Source organism: Streptopelia decaocto (genome assembly GCF_964273445.1).
Source record: "Streptopelia decaocto genome assembly, chromosome: 2".
Taxonomy (NCBI): Eukaryota; Metazoa; Chordata; class Aves; order Columbiformes; family Columbidae; genus Streptopelia; species Streptopelia decaocto.
Window position 1 is genome coordinate 132,488,091 of NC_138655.1, and position 20,691 is coordinate 132,508,781.

At 40.2% G+C, this 20,691-nt stretch overlaps 1 protein-coding gene across 1 annotated transcript; it reads right to left on the reverse strand.

Annotated features, from left to right (window-relative positions):
* Positions 1–1,678: 1,678 nt before the first annotated feature.
* TSPAN13 (tetraspanin 13) lies at positions 1,679–20,473 on the reverse strand. The gene is made up of 6 exons (XM_082045471.1): positions 20,252–20,473; positions 7,924–8,091; positions 6,729–6,809; positions 5,795–5,908; positions 5,344–5,454; positions 1,679–4,255 (listed from the first exon to the last, which is right to left on the reverse strand). The coding sequence occupies exons 1-6, from the start codon at positions 20,312–20,314 to the stop codon at positions 4,181–4,183; spliced, it is 612 nt and encodes a 203-aa protein (XP_081901597.1). The 5' UTR covers positions 20,315–20,473; the 3' UTR covers positions 1,679–4,180.
* Between the last annotated feature and the right edge of the window lie 218 nt (positions 20,474–20,691).

The window sequence follows — 20,691 nt, forward strand, 5'->3', positions numbered from 1 at the left end:
TACTAGAGGATGGGATTGTTTACATGGGCTTTTTTTGTTTCTTTTTTTTAAACATGCTGCATTCTGACGTGATCTGAGGATCACATTACCCACTTGAAGAATTTTTTTTAAAGCTAAAAATTGTTGCCCTTAGAAGACTCCTGCTTACATTGGAATTCAGAAAAGCCTTGAGATGATTAATAGAAGTAATATTATATTGAGTATATGGTTGATTTCATGATGGTGTTACAGCTTGTGATTGCTCATTTACAAGCCCAAAAGGAATAAGAGAAGTCAGAACTAAAAGAAACCCTGCAGCTGAACACATGGCTGTACAGACCACTAGTGAGAAACACTTTGCCCAGGAATGTATCTCCACTATCTCCTCAGCTTTTTGGGAATGATGTCAGCCATTATTGTTGGCACTACTATTACCACTACTAGCACTACCAGTCATGATGATGACCACAAGAGAGGAACACACTTGGGAGGGTAGAACAGGTAAGAGAAGTGTGGGTTTCAGCTCAAAGGAACTTCTCAGCAAAATTACAACCTGCTGATATGTCTCTGGCAAGCTATGCAAACCCTACCACCCAGAAAACCTCATGTGACACCTGGAAATGGCCTCAGTCATGCCACTGTGTATTCCTTCAGCAGTTCAGCAAGATGTTCCATTCTACTGCAGCATCCAGAAGACGCGGCGGGGCGGGGCAGGGGGAGATGCAGTGGCGGGAAGCTGCTTGTGCCATCACATTTACAAGTCTGTTTTTGCAAGACTCCTAATTAATGTCATTTGCTTAAGCAGATGTACTGATGCATATCCTAAAATGGATTTAAGGCAGAATCTACAAGGGTCCAGTAGTCTGTGTGCTATAGATGCAAATACACGAGCTAGTTCAGCCTGCAAGTAGCAACAACTTTATTTTTGAAACTGAAATTAATTTTTTGCACTCAAGGCACTTGTCATTTGCTTTTCACCTTAGCCAAATTTTCAAGAATCTTAATTCAAATTAATTCTGCTTTTTTCATCCTCCCCTCTAAATGCAGATTATTTAGGCCTATAGAGGCATCAAGCCAAGCTAAGACACCTAAAAACCTCTTTCAATTTGTTTGGAAAACCAGTGCTGAAGTACATACAGTCGGTAATCTGAAGTACACTGGATGGATGAGGTTTCCACTAGCATTCAGACAATCTTTAAATAATTAGGCCTAAAATAATCATGCAAGCTAGTAACACTAGCACATTTCTACTCGTCAGCTATAGACTTTAACATACATTTTTAAAGGTATCAATTCAAGTTTTGCAAGCTTTTTCTTTTTGTAATAGTTCTTCTCATGTGAAACCACGCAGATGCTGCACAGTGGTATCAGTATGCTAGTTACCATTTGGATTCACTTTCTCAGATTGATGTAGAAGAATTATATTTTATTATTTTATAGCCAGTTACTTATATGTGATGAAAATGTGTAGGTGTTTTGAAGGAAATCAAGACAGCTTTCTACATTTTCCTAGAATAACCAACTTTAAGAAAGCATTTCAATGTAATTAAGGTCAAAAATATCTAATATAAGGACTAAGAATGCTCCAAGTTAAACCGCTTTGTTATTTTGATACTTTGCTGCTTTTGTAAACAGCTTCTAGAAAATCCGGTTACAATTAAGCCCAATTCTCGATCCTATAAAAATTAAAACGTCTCTCTAGAAGCCAAACAACAAAATCTTTATATGACCAAACTATTTTCTCAAGAGAAAAGACAAAGCAATGAAAAAAGAAACCTTCTAAGACAAAACCCACCAAGAATAGGCATAAATCATTCTTTAAAATGCTGTATTTCAGCACATCAGAACAATACATTTCTTGTATCATGACACACGAGTCGAACCTCCCAAGGGAGGTTACTCTCTTCCACCCAAAAAACAAAGTCAGACTCAATGTGTTTTATTGTCCCGCTTAAGAATCAGGTTCTGAAAGTGAATCCACACTCTAATGGGAATCTTCAAGGTTTGTGCTGGGGTTTGTTTTGTTTTGTTTTTAACGACAACCTTGAAGAGACAAAATATGGTAGAAAAACTTTAATCAAGCCATACAATCCATCGATTCACATGTTTTGAGACACGACACTTTCTGAAGTGGTAACATTTTCAGTATTTTCTCAGTGATGCACACTTACACTCCAGTATCACCTACCACATTTATGAGACCCAACCCACCCAAAACTGAGCACTGAAATAGTTAGGACAAATCAAAATCAACGCAGCAATGTGGTATTATCTTAAGCTTCATACACCTTCTTTGTAAGACTTCTCCTTTAAATTACTACATTTAAACAGTCCTGTCTATACTAGGAAAATAAACTCTTGCTGAAGGCAGTCACAAGATGATCACTGTCCTCAACAGGTATTGAGAACAGCTGGTTAGTTGCTTAAACAGGACAGCACTTGGGGGGGGGGGGTGTGAAAAAATGCTGCATACTTTTACATTATACTTCAGCAATAATCTGAAGGCTCTTAAGGTCTGAGTACACGAGTGGGCTCTTACACTGCATGTGCAAGTATGTGCTTGAAACAGATGTCAATACTTCTCCACGTAGGAAGCAGTAACTCAGAGCAAACACCAGGAGATGGCGCTGACAGCAGCTGTGGAAGAATCAGCTACACCTGAAGAGAAGATGTCTAGCAAGTTCTTAACGGCACTCTATGCCTTCAGGTTCAACTCTTCCCATTTAAAACCTCGAGACAATTCCTTCTTCAGGAGCACTGGGCTTTCTGAGGGGCATGTAAGTCAACTTCTTTTTGCCTCCTTTGCAGGAGCAAGGAGGCATCTCCCCAGTAAAGGGAGGCTATGAGAACCCACTTTGTCTGCCCTCATTCAGCTGCTGTGTACTTGGCATATGGCCTTAACACTCTTCCCCCTCCCTTCCTGCAGAGCCACATTCAGGCTGCAGCAGCTGCCAACCGCACCAGAAGCAGCAGCTGAACACAGTGCACGTCTGCAGTTCAGTGTGATCAGAAACAAATGGACATTATGTACCTTGGGTGTCGCGATGGCTGATGTTCCAGCTGATGCACCACTTCTATGACAGGCTGGAAGAAGGACCTTGCTTTCCTTCTGCTCAGAAAACACTTACTACATGGATAATGCACCATTCCAACTTTAATTCTTTTGTTTTTTCTAAAACAAAACAAAAACCACTACTGGAAACCACCACTGTTTTTTTTTTAAACTTTTTTTTTTTTTTTAACTTTCTTTTTCACACATCATTCCATCTCTCATGAAATCAAGACTGTTAGCTGGATGACAGAGGAATATACACTGTGGAGTTATTACAACAACAATTTTACACCATCTGAGAAAAGAGCTGTACAACAACTTTCCAGACATCGAGTTTCTTACATCAAAGATGACAGACACTATTGATTCTGATGTGCAAATCCCAAACTTCATTCACTTGTCAAAGAAAACAAAAGTTTCAAGTCAAAGATTAATCAGCTGCAGATTACATTCTCCTGATTTTACTCATTCATTGTTCTCATAGTGAAGATATCAATTTAAAAAGTAATTAATTATTTTTCTTCTCAACAAAATTCTAAAGCTACCAGAAAGGCAAAACAAACAGGGAAAGGGGAGGGGTGAAGAATATAGTAGTCATTAACATGTACTTAATGTGCACCACAGAAAACAACAAAGCTGCTATTTTTACTTTAACAGGAAAGTGGGAGACCATAATTAAGACAAAAAAATCTGACTCAAGTTAATTTCAAATCCTAATCAAATCATACTGTCCAACCATCCACCATATAATTTTAGCACTTTTATGAGAAATCATGTGATCTTTTGTAATCAACGAATACAGCAGAAAATACTTTAGTGGTTTTTTGGACACCAGAGAAGCCGGTATTGCTATAAAACTCACTGTATAGAGTTCAACACATCAACTACCAAAGTCTTAACAGAGTAATTTAACCAGCTGAGAGCAGCAATTTGACTCTGCCCAGCTACAAAATGCACCAGTCTACTTCAAGATAGAGATGCTTAGAAGAATACTGCAAAATTAAATATGAAAACTACAAATTTCTTATGGAAATCAAGTTTTCTTTTGCGTACATGTAGAATCCCTATTACGGAGAAATACCAAACTACATAGAGTCAGCATTTTGAAGTAGAGGGTGCAGACAGAAGATTCAGTCCTCTATAAACTTATCAAAGAAACGCACTAGGGTTTGCACGAGGATCCTTTTGGTTCCTGTATCTATATGTCAGCCAGACTCCTAGAATCTGAAAAGAAAAAACAAAGATATTAAGCAGAGGGTCTGCAACCCCATTTTCCATCACTTTAACAAAATTTGTTTTAAACATAAAATCCTGACAATGAATCTCCAATACAAAAGTTTACGATACTTTACTATTGCTAAAACTGCACAATCACACACCAGCTTTCTTAATTAGAAAAAAATGCACCTTCTCAGAAAGAATTCATACCTAGCCACAGAGAGAAAAATAAAGCAAAAAAGCCAAAACCGTACCTGCAATGCAATGCAAAATATTTGCCATATGCATGTCTAGCACTAAACTTCCCCCTCCCCAAATCATAAATATTCACAATCCTGTTATTCATGTAATGATAAACAAATCTTCCAAATTGTTTCATTTTACAGTTAACATTTAACTATAAAGCTATTTTTCTAGCACAGTTTCAAATCTTGTCATTCCCCCAACCACGTTCCCCCCTCCCAGCAGCTTCACATTCCTAGTAGAGAAACTGAGGGCAGATGTCAGAGTGATTCTGTTGAAGTTGCTATAGATCTTTTGTTGCTGTAATATCTACAAACCTTCTGAAAAGTGCAATAAGCAGCAGGAGTATTTTCACGTGCTCTACTGTGAGGTTACTAAAGACCTGCTCCAAGGACTTTTATCCACCAACCAATAAAGCAAGTATATGTATAATCTGGGTACCAAAGCAAAGAGTAAAGCACCTTTCTAACCTGATGTTTAAAATGTAGTTCACTCCTCAAGAAACTGTATCCTTGCACTACAGGATGCGCAAAAAAAAAATAAAACCCAAAACCAGAAAGCCCCAAAGACTGCAAAAATTTAAACTTTAGAGCACCACATTTTAATGTGGTATCCAGTTGTGGTTTGTAGTCTAAATAGCAAAGTTGTAAGAACTCGCTGTGTCAAATAAAGACAAGTCCGCCTTTTGGCAGGCTTAAACAAGCTGATGGCCTGGAAAAATATGACCCAATTAGTTATTTGACTCCTGAGGTGGCACTGAGAGTTCCTGTAACAAACCCTCTAAAATTAATTATTTCACAAAACAAAGCCTTAAAAGTGGGGAAAAAGGACTACATTTTCTAACCTCTTACCTCTGTGAAACTGAAGAAGAGTCCTATGCCTCCAACAAATCTCAGCACCATTCCAGAATATTCTTCTATTATTGGTGCACATGGTTGACACTGGTGACTTCTAAAACAATCCTGCAGCAGATACATAAGCAGAATCGCACTCCGTTTTCTGACGACATTCCATTAAGTGAAAGTGTCCAGTTATCTCTATAAAAGACTGCCAGCCATGGACAAAACTCAAGCAGTTTTAAAACGCTCCAAAAAAGCAAGTATATAAAAATGACAATGGAGTACAATCTTTGCAGGGTGCTGTGTGATTATGTCTCCAATAAGTTAGCTGGAGAGCTTAGTATCATTGTAACAACTACCTTACACATTTCTTTAAAAACTCTGATTTCTGCAACTATGAAAACAGCTGTACATATATAAACAAACACAATGACGTAAGTTTTTTCATGCATGATGAACTTACAGAAGAGCAGACTTCATCCGGATCAAAAACTCTGAATCCACAACAGTTCAGGTTTCTCTCAATATCTGTTCTTGCGCTGTTAGTGTTATTCCATCCCACCTCCAGAAGTTGACTCTAAAAGGCATAAGCAAATACATATTAATTGAACTGTTCTGCATTTCAATGCAAACCAATATACTAGGCCAAATCAATAATTAGCTGAAACCTTCAGATCTTGAAGTCTAACAGGATAATATATTAAAATACGACTTGAAAGTTAAAACAGCCTGTACAGCTAATGAAATAGCAGCACCTGACAGCAGCACATTCATGGTCATAATTCATTTTCTTCCTTTCTTTTTCCTAAAACTAACAAGAGCGCTAGTAATGGGACCTGCAATTCATCTAACTGGGACTGCTCAGACTTTAAACAAGAAGTGCACTTACATATAAAAGTTGATTACTTAGTCACTGTGCCCTTGCCTGCTTCTTATGCAGTTAAGAATTAGTCTCCATACCCCATGGAAGCTGGTTTTACTTTCACACTTAAGGGTCACCTCTGTTCCTCATGCAGTTACAACCTTTTCAGCTACACCAGCACAATTCAGTGGCCTTATCATCTTTATATTATGATTATTGTAGATATCATCAACTTATCTGGAACTGCTGAACACACTATATAGTCAAGATATCATGCTGCTACACGTGACCATGAACCTAGACAGGAAGCTTAAAACCAAAACAAAACACAGCTGAAAGTCATTTTAGGACCAGATGTATTTCTTTCTAGCTACCAGGGCCAAGCACTACCTAAGGTCTAGTCCTTATTTAAAAGGATAATGCTGATTTTCTTAAAATATGCTCTCCCCATTTTATGGAAGATATTTGTGTGTGTGTATGTATATTTATAGTATTATGCTATACATTAACTGAGAAGTCAGGAAACATTTCTTACCTGCTGTTCCTTGTTTAGTGCCAAACAGGCACAGGAGACAGAAAGCTGGACAATAAAGACTAGCAAAAGAATAATCATGTACTGGAAGCAGTAGTTAAGGATATACTCTCAAATTAATTTTGCTTTTATAACATGTTTCTTGCCTAGCAAGTTAACATGAGCAGCGAGGTTAATAAAAGGGGGTTCGAGAGAGAAAAATCTTAAGTCAATTTCTCCAGCTTTATAGACTGGTATTGTCATTTCAAGATACTTTACTTCAGAAGTAAAGAAAATATTTTCTGGGTATTGCACATTCAGATTTTCTTTTTCTTCAATGACATAGTATTGTAATTAATTACAAAATATTTTTTAATCTAGGTTAAAGTTATAAGTGAGAGTTGCTTTTGGAACATATCCTCACACAATTTTGGACTAATGCATCTGAAAACAGAACAAATCACAAAGAACAAACTTTGATACAAAATATCCCGTTTTGAAAATCTTCATGATTTGGCTGCTCCATTCAGAAACAGATATTTCTCTCACACAATTAAACTGTTTGTAAAGTGGAGGTCACTACTTAGTAATAGACCACAACTAGAAAAAATACAGATTTTTATGTGATGAATCTCTTTTCTCATTCAGATCAATTTTGTTATGCAAGACAGCACCACACACTGCTTACGGTGTCAGTGAGCATAAAGGGGCAGCAAAGCGCACTGAGAAGGCCTGTGCTCATTTCTAGACTGGATTCACCACTAGAGTCGAGGTATGAAACGAAGTGCTGCTTCTTGACAGCCTGTACTTCCCACAATGCATTCCCCTGCCAGCTACAACCAGCTCGCTATCTGGAAGTATCACCTTTCGCTACTGCTAAACATTGATAGTTCACATACTCTAGCTTGGTGTGGGGTTGGGTACACTGTAAGAAGCACCTGTGACAGTGACCCACCACTAAAAACTCTCAAAAAAGGGAAGATTTTATTTTTTAAAAGAGGAGATGCGAATACTTCCATCTTCAAAGCACAAACAAGGGAGGAAAAAAAGGAAGCTGGAATAAATGGGAAGGAAATTTAATTTAGACTGCACTTGACCAAAACAACGTTGTGAATTGCTGCTGTTTCTGAAGCAGCTTCTACATTCGTCTCAGCTGACAGAACAGATTGTTCACATGGCTTGAACCAAGTGTGATCCATGTAATGCATTAGAAGGATACAAAGAACAGCAACACTTGATGATGTTTCACTGCACCAATCAATCCCACTAAGGCAATCAGGAAGAGGAAGATTCCTACTGCAATTGCCACTCCAACAACTCTGAAACTAGAGATGAGGCCAAAGCCGATTCCCCATGCCGCAATTCCAATCAGCAGCAGGCTCACCAGCTGCAGGGAAGAGAAAAGAAAAAGTCAGTCTGCATATTAACAGAGGGTCAACCTACACACAGCTACATTCTTTACATTAAAGTTGTTATTAGGTACAGTTTTTCTTTCCAGTGCAAAGAGATGCAGCACAACCCTAAACAAACCAATCTACCACTTAATCATGGAGATCACTTCAGTTCCAGATGTTTTAAGGCACATATACTCTTCAACACTGCTAATGTGGAGCTTTTACAACCTAATCCACCTGCAAATCAAGCCACATTACATTATCTGCAACTGACTAGAGACACTTAAAGCAGAATTGACAAATAAACTAAAATCACTGGCTTCAATCACAGAATGGAAGAACGAAAATTCCAGATGTCTTCTGAAATGTGGGCAGTATATTCAAAGAAAATAGGATGTACAGCTCCACAGCTTTAAACATGTAAAAAAGTGCACTTTGCCAACTTACTGTAATCAGGAATACAGCTGTATTAGTTCATCAGAGAAGCTTCTATATAGTTCATGATATAATACAACAGTTAACAAGGTCACACAAAAATACTTTTTAGGTCTGTATCTCAAGGACATCATGTAGGAAAACAATAAAAGTGCCCTGTCTCTGCTATGTACTTCTGCAAGAAAAATAGCTCTACTATGAAGTCAATCCTATTTCAATACCCAAAATGCTCTTACGCTGTTTCCTTCCTTTTAGAGATGGTATTCAGGGAAGGTAGGCAGAATCTGTCCCAGTTAGTTTACTGGGATTTATTGTTAGGTGGGCAGGAAGCTCCAGCCTTTCCTGTTTCCATGCCAAAAGCACAGAAAAAAAATAAAATTCCAACATGAAAAGCTGAAGAGAAATCTGTAATGAAGTACAGCAGGAGGGAAGCAGCAGACAAAGCCAACCCAGATGTCCAACACACCGGTTGCTTAACACACTCATGTTTCAAACAGTTAGACCTACGCGTAAATTATCACCCATGACATTCCCTGTTAAATAACACCAATTCAACATACAAATTTTAACTTCAAAAAACCCTGACCTCACCAAAAAATACTCAGGAATTGTATCATTGTTAAAAAAAAAAAAACAGAACAAAAACAGTAAGTGATTAGTCTAGTCCAAACTCCTGGCTTTATTTGACAGCAAATCCAGAGCAAGCACTTAAGAGTTGTTCACCAGTTTCCATTCAAATGATGTATCTCATGACATTTTACTGCTTATCCAGAGGTGAAAGAAGTTAAATATAAGGAAATTTCCAACTTATCCGTGAGTATACTTAACCTAAAGCTGTGCATTTTTGTGGGTTTTAATACCAAACATGTTGGTGTATTTTTTCAAATGAAATACCTTTCAGAAGACTGACCCATGTAGTGCTGCTTTTGAAACAAGGAAATCGAAGGTAACATCAAGTAATCCAGTAAAACAAGTAGTCATGCTTATCAAGATCAAACACAGTGAGTATTTTCTCAAGTGTGTTCACACAAGAACACACCTCAAAAAAAACGTTTTCACCAAAAGCCAGTAATCCACAGGAGAAATTTAAGAGTCTGCAAGAAGGAGGATATTTGCCATACCTTTACCTCTCTCTTACCACATGAAGAGACGAAAGAAAACTATAAAATTCCAAAGAATTGATCAATATCAGTACAGTTCTAGGATTAATTCACGTTTGTCTTTGTTTCTCAAACAAAAAGCCTTAAGCTTAGTTAAAACTAAAACACAGGGCTAAGAAATCATAAATCTGAATTACATGGAGGCGAGAAGAAAAAAATAAAACAAAGCCTTGGCTCTGCCAGGGACAGATTTTCTGAATGCATGCTGCAGAAGACTATAAACTTCCTGATGTTTTATGTTAACTGCCTGATTAGCAAGGCTAATTTTTAAGTGCAAGACCTACCTGTTCTGATCTAGGCCCATTCATTTATCTCATACCACTGGGAAGATTTATTTTTCCACATGAGCATCAGAAGCAAACAACAAAAGAAATCCCATAACCCAGTTTCCAATCAGAAAGCGCTGGCTGATGTCTCATGCTCTGCACCAGCTTCTAAGCTCAGAACTCACACTGCCACTACACAGCTCTTCAAAGTGTTATAAAAAAGTCTCAAAAGCAATGCCAAATTCCAATTTATTTCATAAAGAAGAAGAAACTTTGCTCCTAAAGATTTTCATAAACACTTTTTCTCCTGCCTGAGCTATGACTGCAAATCTTTATTTTCACCAATCTGCCTCCAGGATATCAAAATGTGTATGTATTCAGCTCTTTGCTCATTTCAGAAGAGGTCTAAAACAATTTAGATGAAATTAGTTTTATTCTTGAAGTATCACAATCAAAAGAAGAGACCTAAACAAAGTCTGTGTTTAAAACACCTACTGGATAAACTCAGTGCACCAGCTGCAGGGTACCAGTTACTTCTTGCTGCTCGCATCTCAGTTTCCATTATTCTGATGGCGTACACAAGAAATTAGTGCGTATGACACTAGAAGTTATTATGGTGGCCACCTGGTCCAAAAGGTTTTTTTGGTAGAAACAGCCACGTACTGAATCTAGAACTGCTATGGTTTTCAAGTGGGAAAAAAACCTCTCTGGCTTTTGAACCCATTGTTGAACCCTAGATGTCCAGGAAACACGTGACTGGCTTTGAAAAATAAAGTAACATAAAATAGTTCAGTTTCTCTTTTGATGACATTCTAGTTTTAGAGCTAGTGTCATTTTCAAGCTTTACCACCACAATACTAAGGCTGTATTTTCTTTCACATGACGAAGTTGTCCATTGTCTAGTTCCTTAAAACATCTGGAAGTTCAGTATGATCACAAATCCATGCTACTGGGCTCTGGTTGCCAAGCTATGTGAAAATGCTATATCCATCCAGGCAGATACATGATTTGGATCAAAATAACTATTGGCTGCTCCAATTCTGGACACTTGAAATTGTGGAACGCTGACTTCGTGTTTCAACACTGCAGGTTTACAAACCATACCAGTAACAGATTTAGTTCCTGACTCCTCTGCATGTCAACCAAAAGATGAAATTATGGTTATTTCTTCATTTTCAGGTTTGAATTAGACTATCTGAATGTTGAACAATAAAACTATGTATGTACATATATAGTTTTATAATGCCATAATGTGAAAAACTAAAGTAAACACACACCACTACCAACAGGAAAGAGTAACTTAAGCTGTTTTGGGAAGAAGTTTTACAAGTCTGTAAAACACTGCAAGGCTCATAGTGTCAGGCATTGTTCAGCCACCAGAAATGACTACCCAACAGTGCTTATTTCAGTGTTTTGAAACAAAAGGATTTAGATGCAATATTTCTAAAAGTGCGGCTGCTAAGACTTTGTAAAATGTACCTGAAAAAAATTACTTTGTGACCCTAACTACTTCTAAATGAGTAATACATATATTCTAAACGTACAAGCTTTATTTACTTAATTTAAAAAGTCACCTATTTCTGTTAAATAAAGGAAAAAGGACTCTCTAGGGAGTTTCTGAATGTCCCATTTTATTTTACTGAAACCATATTTCACAGCACCAGAACTCCCCCAGATAAAACAGCATCATCTCAGGAAGACTGAGGTACATGAGAAACTCAATTTTACCTACAGGAGTTTACTTACATAAAGCTAGCCTTGGCTACTAATGCTTCAAATATTTGGTTGGTAAATCCACTAGAAATAAAGTCACAGTCCAGTTTCGCACAGTAGTCTCATTAGTAAACTGAAAAGGCTTTGGTTGAAGAAATGGCCTGTTAGACTGAATGACAACAGGCTGGACTGCTGAGCTTAAGGGTAGTAATCCATGTCTTAACATCCAGCTGGTAGCAGATAAGAGCACCAAAAAGTCTGATACTGGAGCAAATATTATACAGTATCTTCATCAACAATGTGGGTGATAAGACAGAATGAATCCTCAGAAAATCTGTGGATGATACCAAACAAGGAAGAGTGATTGAGTCTCCAAATGGAGATTCAACACAGATGGACCTTGATAAGCTTGAGGAATAAGCCAACAGGAACCTCATGAAGTGCAAAATTCTGCTTCTGGGGTGCTTCAGTGGAGCCTGGGAATGGATCAGTTGAACAACAGCCTGAGATAGGCCTGGGGATGACACTGGTTGCCAAGTTGAGTATGAGCCAGGAGTCGGCTCTTATTGCAAAGAGGAAAAGCCAAGAGGAGTGCAATCATGGGAAACTCAATGCTCAAATACTGTGTCCTATTTCAAGCCCCCTAGGTTGAAAAGAAATTTGAGAACCTGTAAAGAGTCACCAAAATGACTTGGAACCTTGAGGATGATGTTTGAGAAGCAGGTGATGGAGCTGGGTTTGTTTAATCTGATGAAGAGGCAGCCTAGGGATAATATAATAGCAACTGAAGCTGAAGGCACATTACAAAAACAACAGAAGCAAACTCTTCTCACTATTGACCGAGCACAAAACAAGAGGCAACAATCACAAGTAATGGCTTGGGAGGTTACACTGGACATCAGAAAAAATATCTGCAAGGTGGTGTGGTGCCGTACACAAAGAGGTGATAATATTTGTTCTCAAGGTCTTCACAACTCAGCAGACAAAGCCACAGCTGGCGAACGAGTGTTATTCATAAATCTGCTCTAAGCAGGAGCCTGGTCAGATGAGCCCCAGAAGTCCCTTCCAACCAACACTCCCACACACCACAGCCAGCTCTTCCAGCATGAAAGGTTTGCCACTCTCCACACCAAGCTTTAACAGGCAGATAAAGGGCAGATTTAGTACTTACCAAGGACTCCTCTGTATCATCTACCTCATTAAAGGTAGATGATACCAGCTCCTAAACCCCATATCAAGAAAACACCTTCTTACAAGCAGTAAGAAACTCTCTCAATAAAAGAGCAATGAATGATTCCTCAGAAGTACTTATACAGCTTCAAACACACAAGTATAAGTCTTGTTCTCAGAAGTGATTTTAAAGGTCCCGTTCACTTAAGATGCATTTACATAGAAAGTCAACAGGCACTGAGAGCAAAACAATTTATTACAATCTCAGGCTGGAGCAATCTGTCTCACAGGAAGACACTAAAAGCACATACTGTCCACAAACCAGAAAAACAACACAGAACCATGGGCAGTAAGTTAAATTTAATCTGTATTTACTATATACTATACTCTCCATCAATACAAAGGCTGGCAGCTTTAGTTGAAAAGCACACAAGCAAACAGAGGCTTAGCATAATCCAAAATATAAACTCATCAATTTATAGTTTACAGTTTTCACTATAAAATCAAGTGCTTTTTCTATGGAGAAAAAAAAAAAATCAAGCATACTGCCAATAGATAAAATCTTACTCAAATATCAGCATCTCTACAGGAAGGATTTTAGGGACTGTTAAGACCAAGACCAGTGGGATGGATCAGACTCCATTTTAAGTGACTTCCATTGTATTTTTATACATATATATACATGCACACACATTTGAACTCCAGAGATGTTTGAAAAATAACAATTTCTAGACAAAGGAGAATTTGTCACAGAGGCAAAGTCATCACAAGTTTGATTGCCCTGTTCTCCAATTAACTTCTGATTAACATGATTAAACCATTAGCTTTTACCATACTTGTCAGGGTTTTCTTTCCCCTTACTGCTGCATAAATTACTACTCCTCCTAAAACAAACAAACAAACATACAAACAAAAACCACAATAAAAAAATACTAATTTGGTCTATTCTTTAAATTGAAGTTCTCCTGTGCCCATAGCTGCTCGTTTCCCTCACTCCTGTACTGGAAAACTGCATTACTCTTCATAATTACCCCTTGTGTACTATCCACAAGCTTAAAGTCTACTTTACATAAAGAAACCAAGATTCTGACAAATTGTTTCTCTCAATAACGCCCCTGAGAAACAATTCAAATGCCAAATCCATTTCCCCCTTCCTTCAACAGCAATCCACAAGCAAACCTGCTGTTTTGATTAACTAGCAACTTTTCAGCATTTCAGCTAGCTTGGAGTGCTCGCTAGGACGGAAGTCATTTGCAGAAGTCAGTGTTCCCACCATTTTCTTGTAGCCTCAGCCCAAAGAGGAATTTAGTGAACAATGGACTTCAGAATTTAAATTTCAAGAAATACAGCTTCACCATTCCCATGTAAAGCAATTATATAGCATCTACACTGGTATCAGCAAAGGAAATATTTACAGAATAGCTGTCAGGCTGGATATGGAACAGGAACTCAAACCAGACAAATTACACATATGATGCAACACATCATCCCTAACCTCTCTCTCTCCCCACATGAAAGTTCATATTCCATTTCTTTTAAGAGGGCTTTCAAGTTTAAAACTCAAATGGTATACATTTTGAAGGCAGAGATTTCTACCACTCTCCACTTCAACTTGGGCAGCCATTTCTGCACAAACATAGAGAATCTTGAAGACAGTTCTTCTGGTCCCCTGCATTTGATCCAAAAACATATTAAAACAGCAGGCAGTACAAAGTGGTACATATTTAGCAAGCTAAGCCTAAGCTAAATAGATCTCCATCACAGCTGTAAGCTTGCCAAGTTGTAAGCAACTTCATCACCTTACAGTACTTCTTCAGCTTTACTGAAAGCACAGTAAAAGCTGAGGGGTAAGGAAAGCTCTGGGTACCTCCAAAGGATTTCTAAAAGAGAGCAAAATCTTGCACATTTAGGCGACTTAGTTAAATGAAGAGTAGTCTGGTTACTGAAGAGGCGTGAGACACATAACGTGGAACAAGCAATTTATGTGAAAGGCAGCATTCTTGTCTCTTATCATGAAAGCCGGTTCTTTCAGTTTGACGGTCTAGTTCAGAGTTCTTCATGTTACTGGCCAATGATTAGGATCAAATTGGTTTTGACCATATAACAAGCTTCCTTCATGTTAAAATGGCAGTGAGATTTAACCCCTGTTTTGTACTCCCTGCTCCTTGGAAATGCAAGCTTTCTGCTGTCTAGCAGGAACAACTATCTTCTGCCATGTTTACCTTTGCTTGTTTGTTCACTGTTCTTTGAGAAGTTGTTAAATGTTCTCAGGAAGATCAGTGATCCCATAGATGCTTCTTCCACACATATATCCCCCTCAACATGAAAAATAGTAAGAGCACAACTAGTAATTGAAGCTACAAAGCTACCACAGGGCACTCAAAGGGCTTCTCAATAATCGTACTGGTTTTAAAGTGTAAACTTGCACCACTAGGATGGCTGAAAACATCAGTGGTATCAAAACATACCATGCTACATATAGCCTCCTTCTTCTGTGTCCTGTCATTCTCCAGTTCTGTCACCAAAGGCAGTCTGCCTTCCAAGCTCCAATGCCACTATGCACTCTGTGCCAGACAAGTGAAAAAAAAAAAAAAAAAAAAAAAACAAACTAAAACCAGCCCATATGTTGTCTACAGACCCCATACATGTCTCAGTTTTGACCTGCTACCACAAACCACTGTCACTTTGGCTATAAATTGGCACACAGTATACCTGAGGACATTCCCAAGCACTGACAAAAAGTCTTAAAATATATATTTTTGCTGTGGTCACTCTTCAGTATTCTCAAGCATGAGCACAGAATCCTTCCCAAAAAAGCCAGCGAAAACAAAAATCCCCAAGACTAAGTTGACATGACCAATATTAACCTTCCCTGCCACGTATCTGGGACCTTCTGTACCACGGTTTTATTTATACATCAATACCAGATAGCACAGCTTATACTGACGCCTTAAAAATGTCCTTGGGAAAGACAGAAATGGCTCCAGGGCAACCTGCCCCATCTGCTGAGCATCCAAGTAGGAGGATGAGATAGACCATCCCAGCACAGGCTGGCACTGGGGCAAACTCCTGACACTGTTCTCCTGAACGCTGACCACAGACCACCAAATTCAGCAAACAACAGGACAATTACTGTTCACTTCTTACAGCAGAAAACAAGCTTACACAAACCAAAATGGAATTAAACTCAGAGATTGCAGATTTATTCACCATTGTGAAACCAAGTGGCACATGAAGCAAGAACTGTGTTTCTCTAATTCCTGTCTGCTACTACCTGGTTCCACATGGCTATTACGGCAGTCGGGAACTATCAGAAAACATGGAAAACCGTCACATTCGCTTTCCCTAGGAAAATCCAGATGTTGCCCATACCTCAGACACCAGGTTTCCCCTATGCAAAGAGAAGGGAGATGGAGCTGGCAAATCTGCACAAAGATGCAACATGCTCACATCTTTGCATCAGGAATGCTGCAACTAAGACAAACACTATTAAAGACCCTACTATGCCAAATACATCCTGCCCAAATCTGAGAATTTCTGTCCTCATCTGTGCATACTTCCATAATTCAGGAAAAGCAATTTTGATATAGACAGCAGAAATGCACTAATTGCACTTCCAATAAAAATGGCACCCAGAAAACAACAGGCACCAATAGGGAAGGAAAAAATCAAACAAAACAAATTAAAAACCCCAAATCCCAACAACAAAAAAACACAACAGCTTTCAAATACAATGCTTTGGAAAGTGATAGCAAAACCAGGACACTTAACAGGCAGTCTAGAAAGCAAGTTCAGAGAGCAAAGCATTATAAAAAAAAAAGTAAATTATTTTTATAAAAGTACTCTTTAGTGTTGAGGAAAGATGGATGCTCTTATGGAATGACCTCTGTGCTAGTAAAAATACACACTTTTAATGGTAAAGGTACCACATGTTTTACTTCAAATCAAATGGCCACTCCGGTGTATGGAAAACTGAAAAACTGCTTATCAAAACAAAGGCAAGATGTTTACATACTGAGAACAAACAGTTCATGTTTGCTGCTGAAGCAATAATTAAGTGACAAAAACAGCAAACACCATCCAAACGAACTGTCATTTTTGGTTTTTTTCATTTAAATATTTAATCTTGCAAGCTAGCTACCACTTCAATGTTTCATCGTGAGCTAGGACTTAGGAATTTCCCTTTCCTTTCTGAGAATCTGATTTGCAATAAGATATCAGCTGTTCACACTTTGACACAATTACTCAAGACTTGCTTGGAAAGAACACTGTCTACCTAAGGAAATCCTTGTCTGGTTCAAGTGAGCAAATACTGGTGGAGCCAGCAACTAGGGTTCTTATACCTGCAAGATTAGAAGTCTTGCTTTACATACACATCCTTGAATTTGGCAGAACTCTGTGGACAGGTTTTTTAAACAGTTTGCAGGGATTTGTCATTTGATGGGAAATGTTGATATGGTTGAATAAGTAACAACAAAATTGGTCAGATAACCAAAACTAATATTTTTAATGTCCTTGTATGCAGACAGTTCTTTCATGTAAGACTTTATTCCAGCAATACACACTGACTCAACAAATAGTCAATTAATTTCCTATACTTTTATAATACCCATAAGGAATCATACTGAAGGTAGCATGACGCAGCATAGATGTCAGAATTACTCATATAAAACAAATTTTAAAATAGAATCATGGCCTAAAGACATTAACTTAGTTCAGAGAAGAACCAAAAGTCATCATCTAAAAAGAACATCAAGCGAGCAATTAGGTTAGTGGGTTTCTGGTTTCTTGCCTTATACCAGTATCTGATTTATTACTGCCAGGACACACATTTTTCTTGGTGCACTAATATAAAAAGTAAAAGAAGACATCATTAAAACAAACAAACAAACAAACAAACAAGTCAAGCTCAAATATCCTATTCTAGAATTGTTTTAAAGAAAAGCAGAATATAAACTACTACCCCCAATATACAGTTCTGAGGCTTAATTCATCCCAAGCACATGATACAGACACATAAACGCTAGCTCAAAAAACAATCAAGAAGTGTTACCTACTTGAGCTAATATCCCTTTTTACCTTCACTACTCCCCACCAGTTATTACTCTGAATTAACATTGTTTAAAAAGATGTTGATTAAGTCCTTGCTCTGGTTGTCTTCTGCATTTTTTTTCCAACTGGGAAAAAATAAGTCCACCATTCACTGTGCTGTTGCAACCTATGTGTTATATTGTCAGGTTTTTGTCTAAATGAGGAACACAGAAGTCCACACATTTTGCTGGATCAACTCCACCAGGCCAACTAGATACCTTAAATGTTATTTCTGCAACTCAGAATTTAAAAGCATTAGTCCTGTAACTTGCTTATAACTAATAAGTGACACAAGCAATAACAACTGGATATTGCAGTTACTATCATTCAAAGAAGTCACTCCTTCCCTTCAGCAAAAACTTATGTTCCGCATAGGTCAGATGAAAGAATAGCAAGGTGACACCCACAAAGTAAATTCTGCTCAAGGATACACAAGACTAGGATCATAGGTGCCTTGTACAGGTATCACAAAGAGAACTACAGAGGTCTCAAAGATCAATCCACTCGTGCTGAGGCTAAATACACACAAGACGCCAACCAGACCCCTTAGATTTGGTTAATATATGGCTGTAGGACTAAGTGCTGGTACCTTCAGGAAAAAAAAAAAAACAACTGCTGTCCATATGACATCAAAATGATATTTGTGTCTGTATTATGTTAGAAAGATCCACATTTCTCTCTCTCCTGTCACATAAGAGATAATAACAACAACTTGCATTAATCTCTGATTTATGGAAAGGAGAAATCAGGATGGGACAATAGATCTATAACCCATCCACTGGGATGAGGGACCCCCATGAAAGGCTGGACCAGATGATCTTCTTAGGTCTCTTCCAATCTAGGCTGTTCTATGATTCTAACTTATCTAAATGATGAAAATCTATATATGCTAAACTTACCTCCAGCTATAGATGCCAGGGCAATGCTTACCTGCTCCCCTCTGTTCTGGCTGGGGCTAGCATGGGCAAACCACAGTACCACTCTGATCCTGGGTGGCTTTCACAGTGGGTAGGCTGGGCTCCCCAGACATGCTACGGAGACTTCTCAGGGTCATATTCCATAAGCTCCTCCAAGGAAGCACATGCATAATAGCACACCCTCTCCTCTATTAAGGTTTTTGTTCTGCTCTTTTCCAAGGGACCAAGGGTCACCTCATGGTCCAAATAATATAATAACAACCAACTCTGGCTTTAACACAGGTGGCTTCTATCTCCATCTGCACTCTGTCCTGGCGATCACCATCAGGTACAGTAACTGCCCGCTACAAGCCTCCTGTCTTGCCTTTAATAGGAGATCAGACAGTGCTTTCAGAAAAGCACTGATACAACTGCACACAAGCTCTGGCTGACCCCAGTTTCAGTCTGCTGAAAGTAACTCCCAGTTGTTAACATGAAACATTAGAAGACATACTATCTGTCTGGATGTGTTGTGAGAAGTCATTACATGTAGTCCTGTTTCTTTCTATTTCTGTGTCTTTTTAAAATAATGAAAAGAAAAACCCACAGCTGTACCACAAGTGGAAATTTTGTTGCTCTCTGTTGAAAACAGGTCCTCCAACTTGCCTGAACAAAAGCAAGCACCTGCAGGGAGCTCCCAGCAATTCCATTATTTCAGTTTAGTATATTCCTACTTTTCCCCTCACACATGTTCCCAGCACCCCGAAGTAACCAGACTTTGAAACCTACTGGTCGGTCCTTAGGGAGAGCCGGGAAGCCCCTCACCACGGGGCCGGGGCCCCTCCAGCGCATCCCCCTCCTTCTCCGATGTGCTCTGGTCTCTACAGGCCTCGTAGGGCCCAACGCACGGACACGGCACTTGTCACTCACCAATCTGCACTTAAGCCGCTGCTACTCCCTGGCTGGGGAATAACAAAATAAACCCTCGCTCGCTCACGCCTGGGTTGGCGCAGCGACATTTGCAGGCAAGGAAGAAAGGGCAGCGGCGGCCCGGGCCTCCCCTCGCCACGGCGCCGCCCCCGCCTGGCCCGCTGTGGGGGGCGCAGGAAACGAGCCCCCGGCCCGTGTTACCGCTGCCCGACCGCCCTGGATTTTGATCCCAGGGAGCCACGTCTCCGCGGTGACAAAGCCCGGCCCGACCGGTGCCACCTTGCCTCGCCTCAGCCGGAGGCCGCGACCGAGCGGCGGCCCCGGCGTGGCGTCCCCCAGGCCCCTCAGCACCAGCAGCCGCCTCAGGCTGGATTGAGCCCCGACACCTCCTCATCCCACCCGGCGGCAGAACCCGCAGGGCGAGGGGGACCCCGCCAGGGCAGCCCTCGCCCCTCCCTCCCGCCGCCTCGCCTCAGCGCGGCGGCCACGCACCGTGTAGAGCAGGTTGAGGGCGCAGAGGCAGTTCTTGGAGCAGGCGAAGCCCCCGCACACCATCGCGCCGCCGCCGCCGGGAACCGCGCAGCGGGAGGCGGGGGGCGGGGGGCGGGGTGGCGCCGGCAGCGAGCGGGCGCGGCCGCAGCAGGTGAGCGGCGCCCGCTGCCAGCCGCCGCGCCCGCTGATTGGCTGCTGCCGGGCGCAAAGGTAAAAGTATGCAAATGAGGAGGCGCAGGGGGGGCTGGGAGGCTGGCGGAGGCTCTGCCCGCCGGCCCCGTCACCCGTTATCAGCGGGCACCGGCGAGCTTCCCCCCGCGCCGGCGGTGGGGTCGGTCGCGCAGCTCTGAGTTCCCCTCTCGGGGTGGTGGAATGCGGGCTGCCCGCCGGGAGCTGCCCGGGTCCAGCGCCACCTGCCCCTGGGCTGGCAGCGCTACCTG

Bases quoted from the DNA above. Each gene is read 5' to 3' on its own strand.
- TSPAN13 (XM_082045471.1), bottom strand. From the start codon at position 20,314: ATGGTGTGCGGGGGCTTCGCCTGCTCCAAGAACTGCCTCTGCGCCCTC. The intron at 8,092-20,251 runs GTGCGTGGCCGC...TCTTCCCTGCAG, and splicing joins CCCTCAACCTGCTCTACACG to CTGGTGAGCCTGCTGCTGAT. The intron at 5,909-6,728 runs GTAAGAAATGTT...TATGCCTTTTAG, and splicing joins CACTAAACAAGGAACAGCAG to AGTCAACTTCTGGAGGTGGG.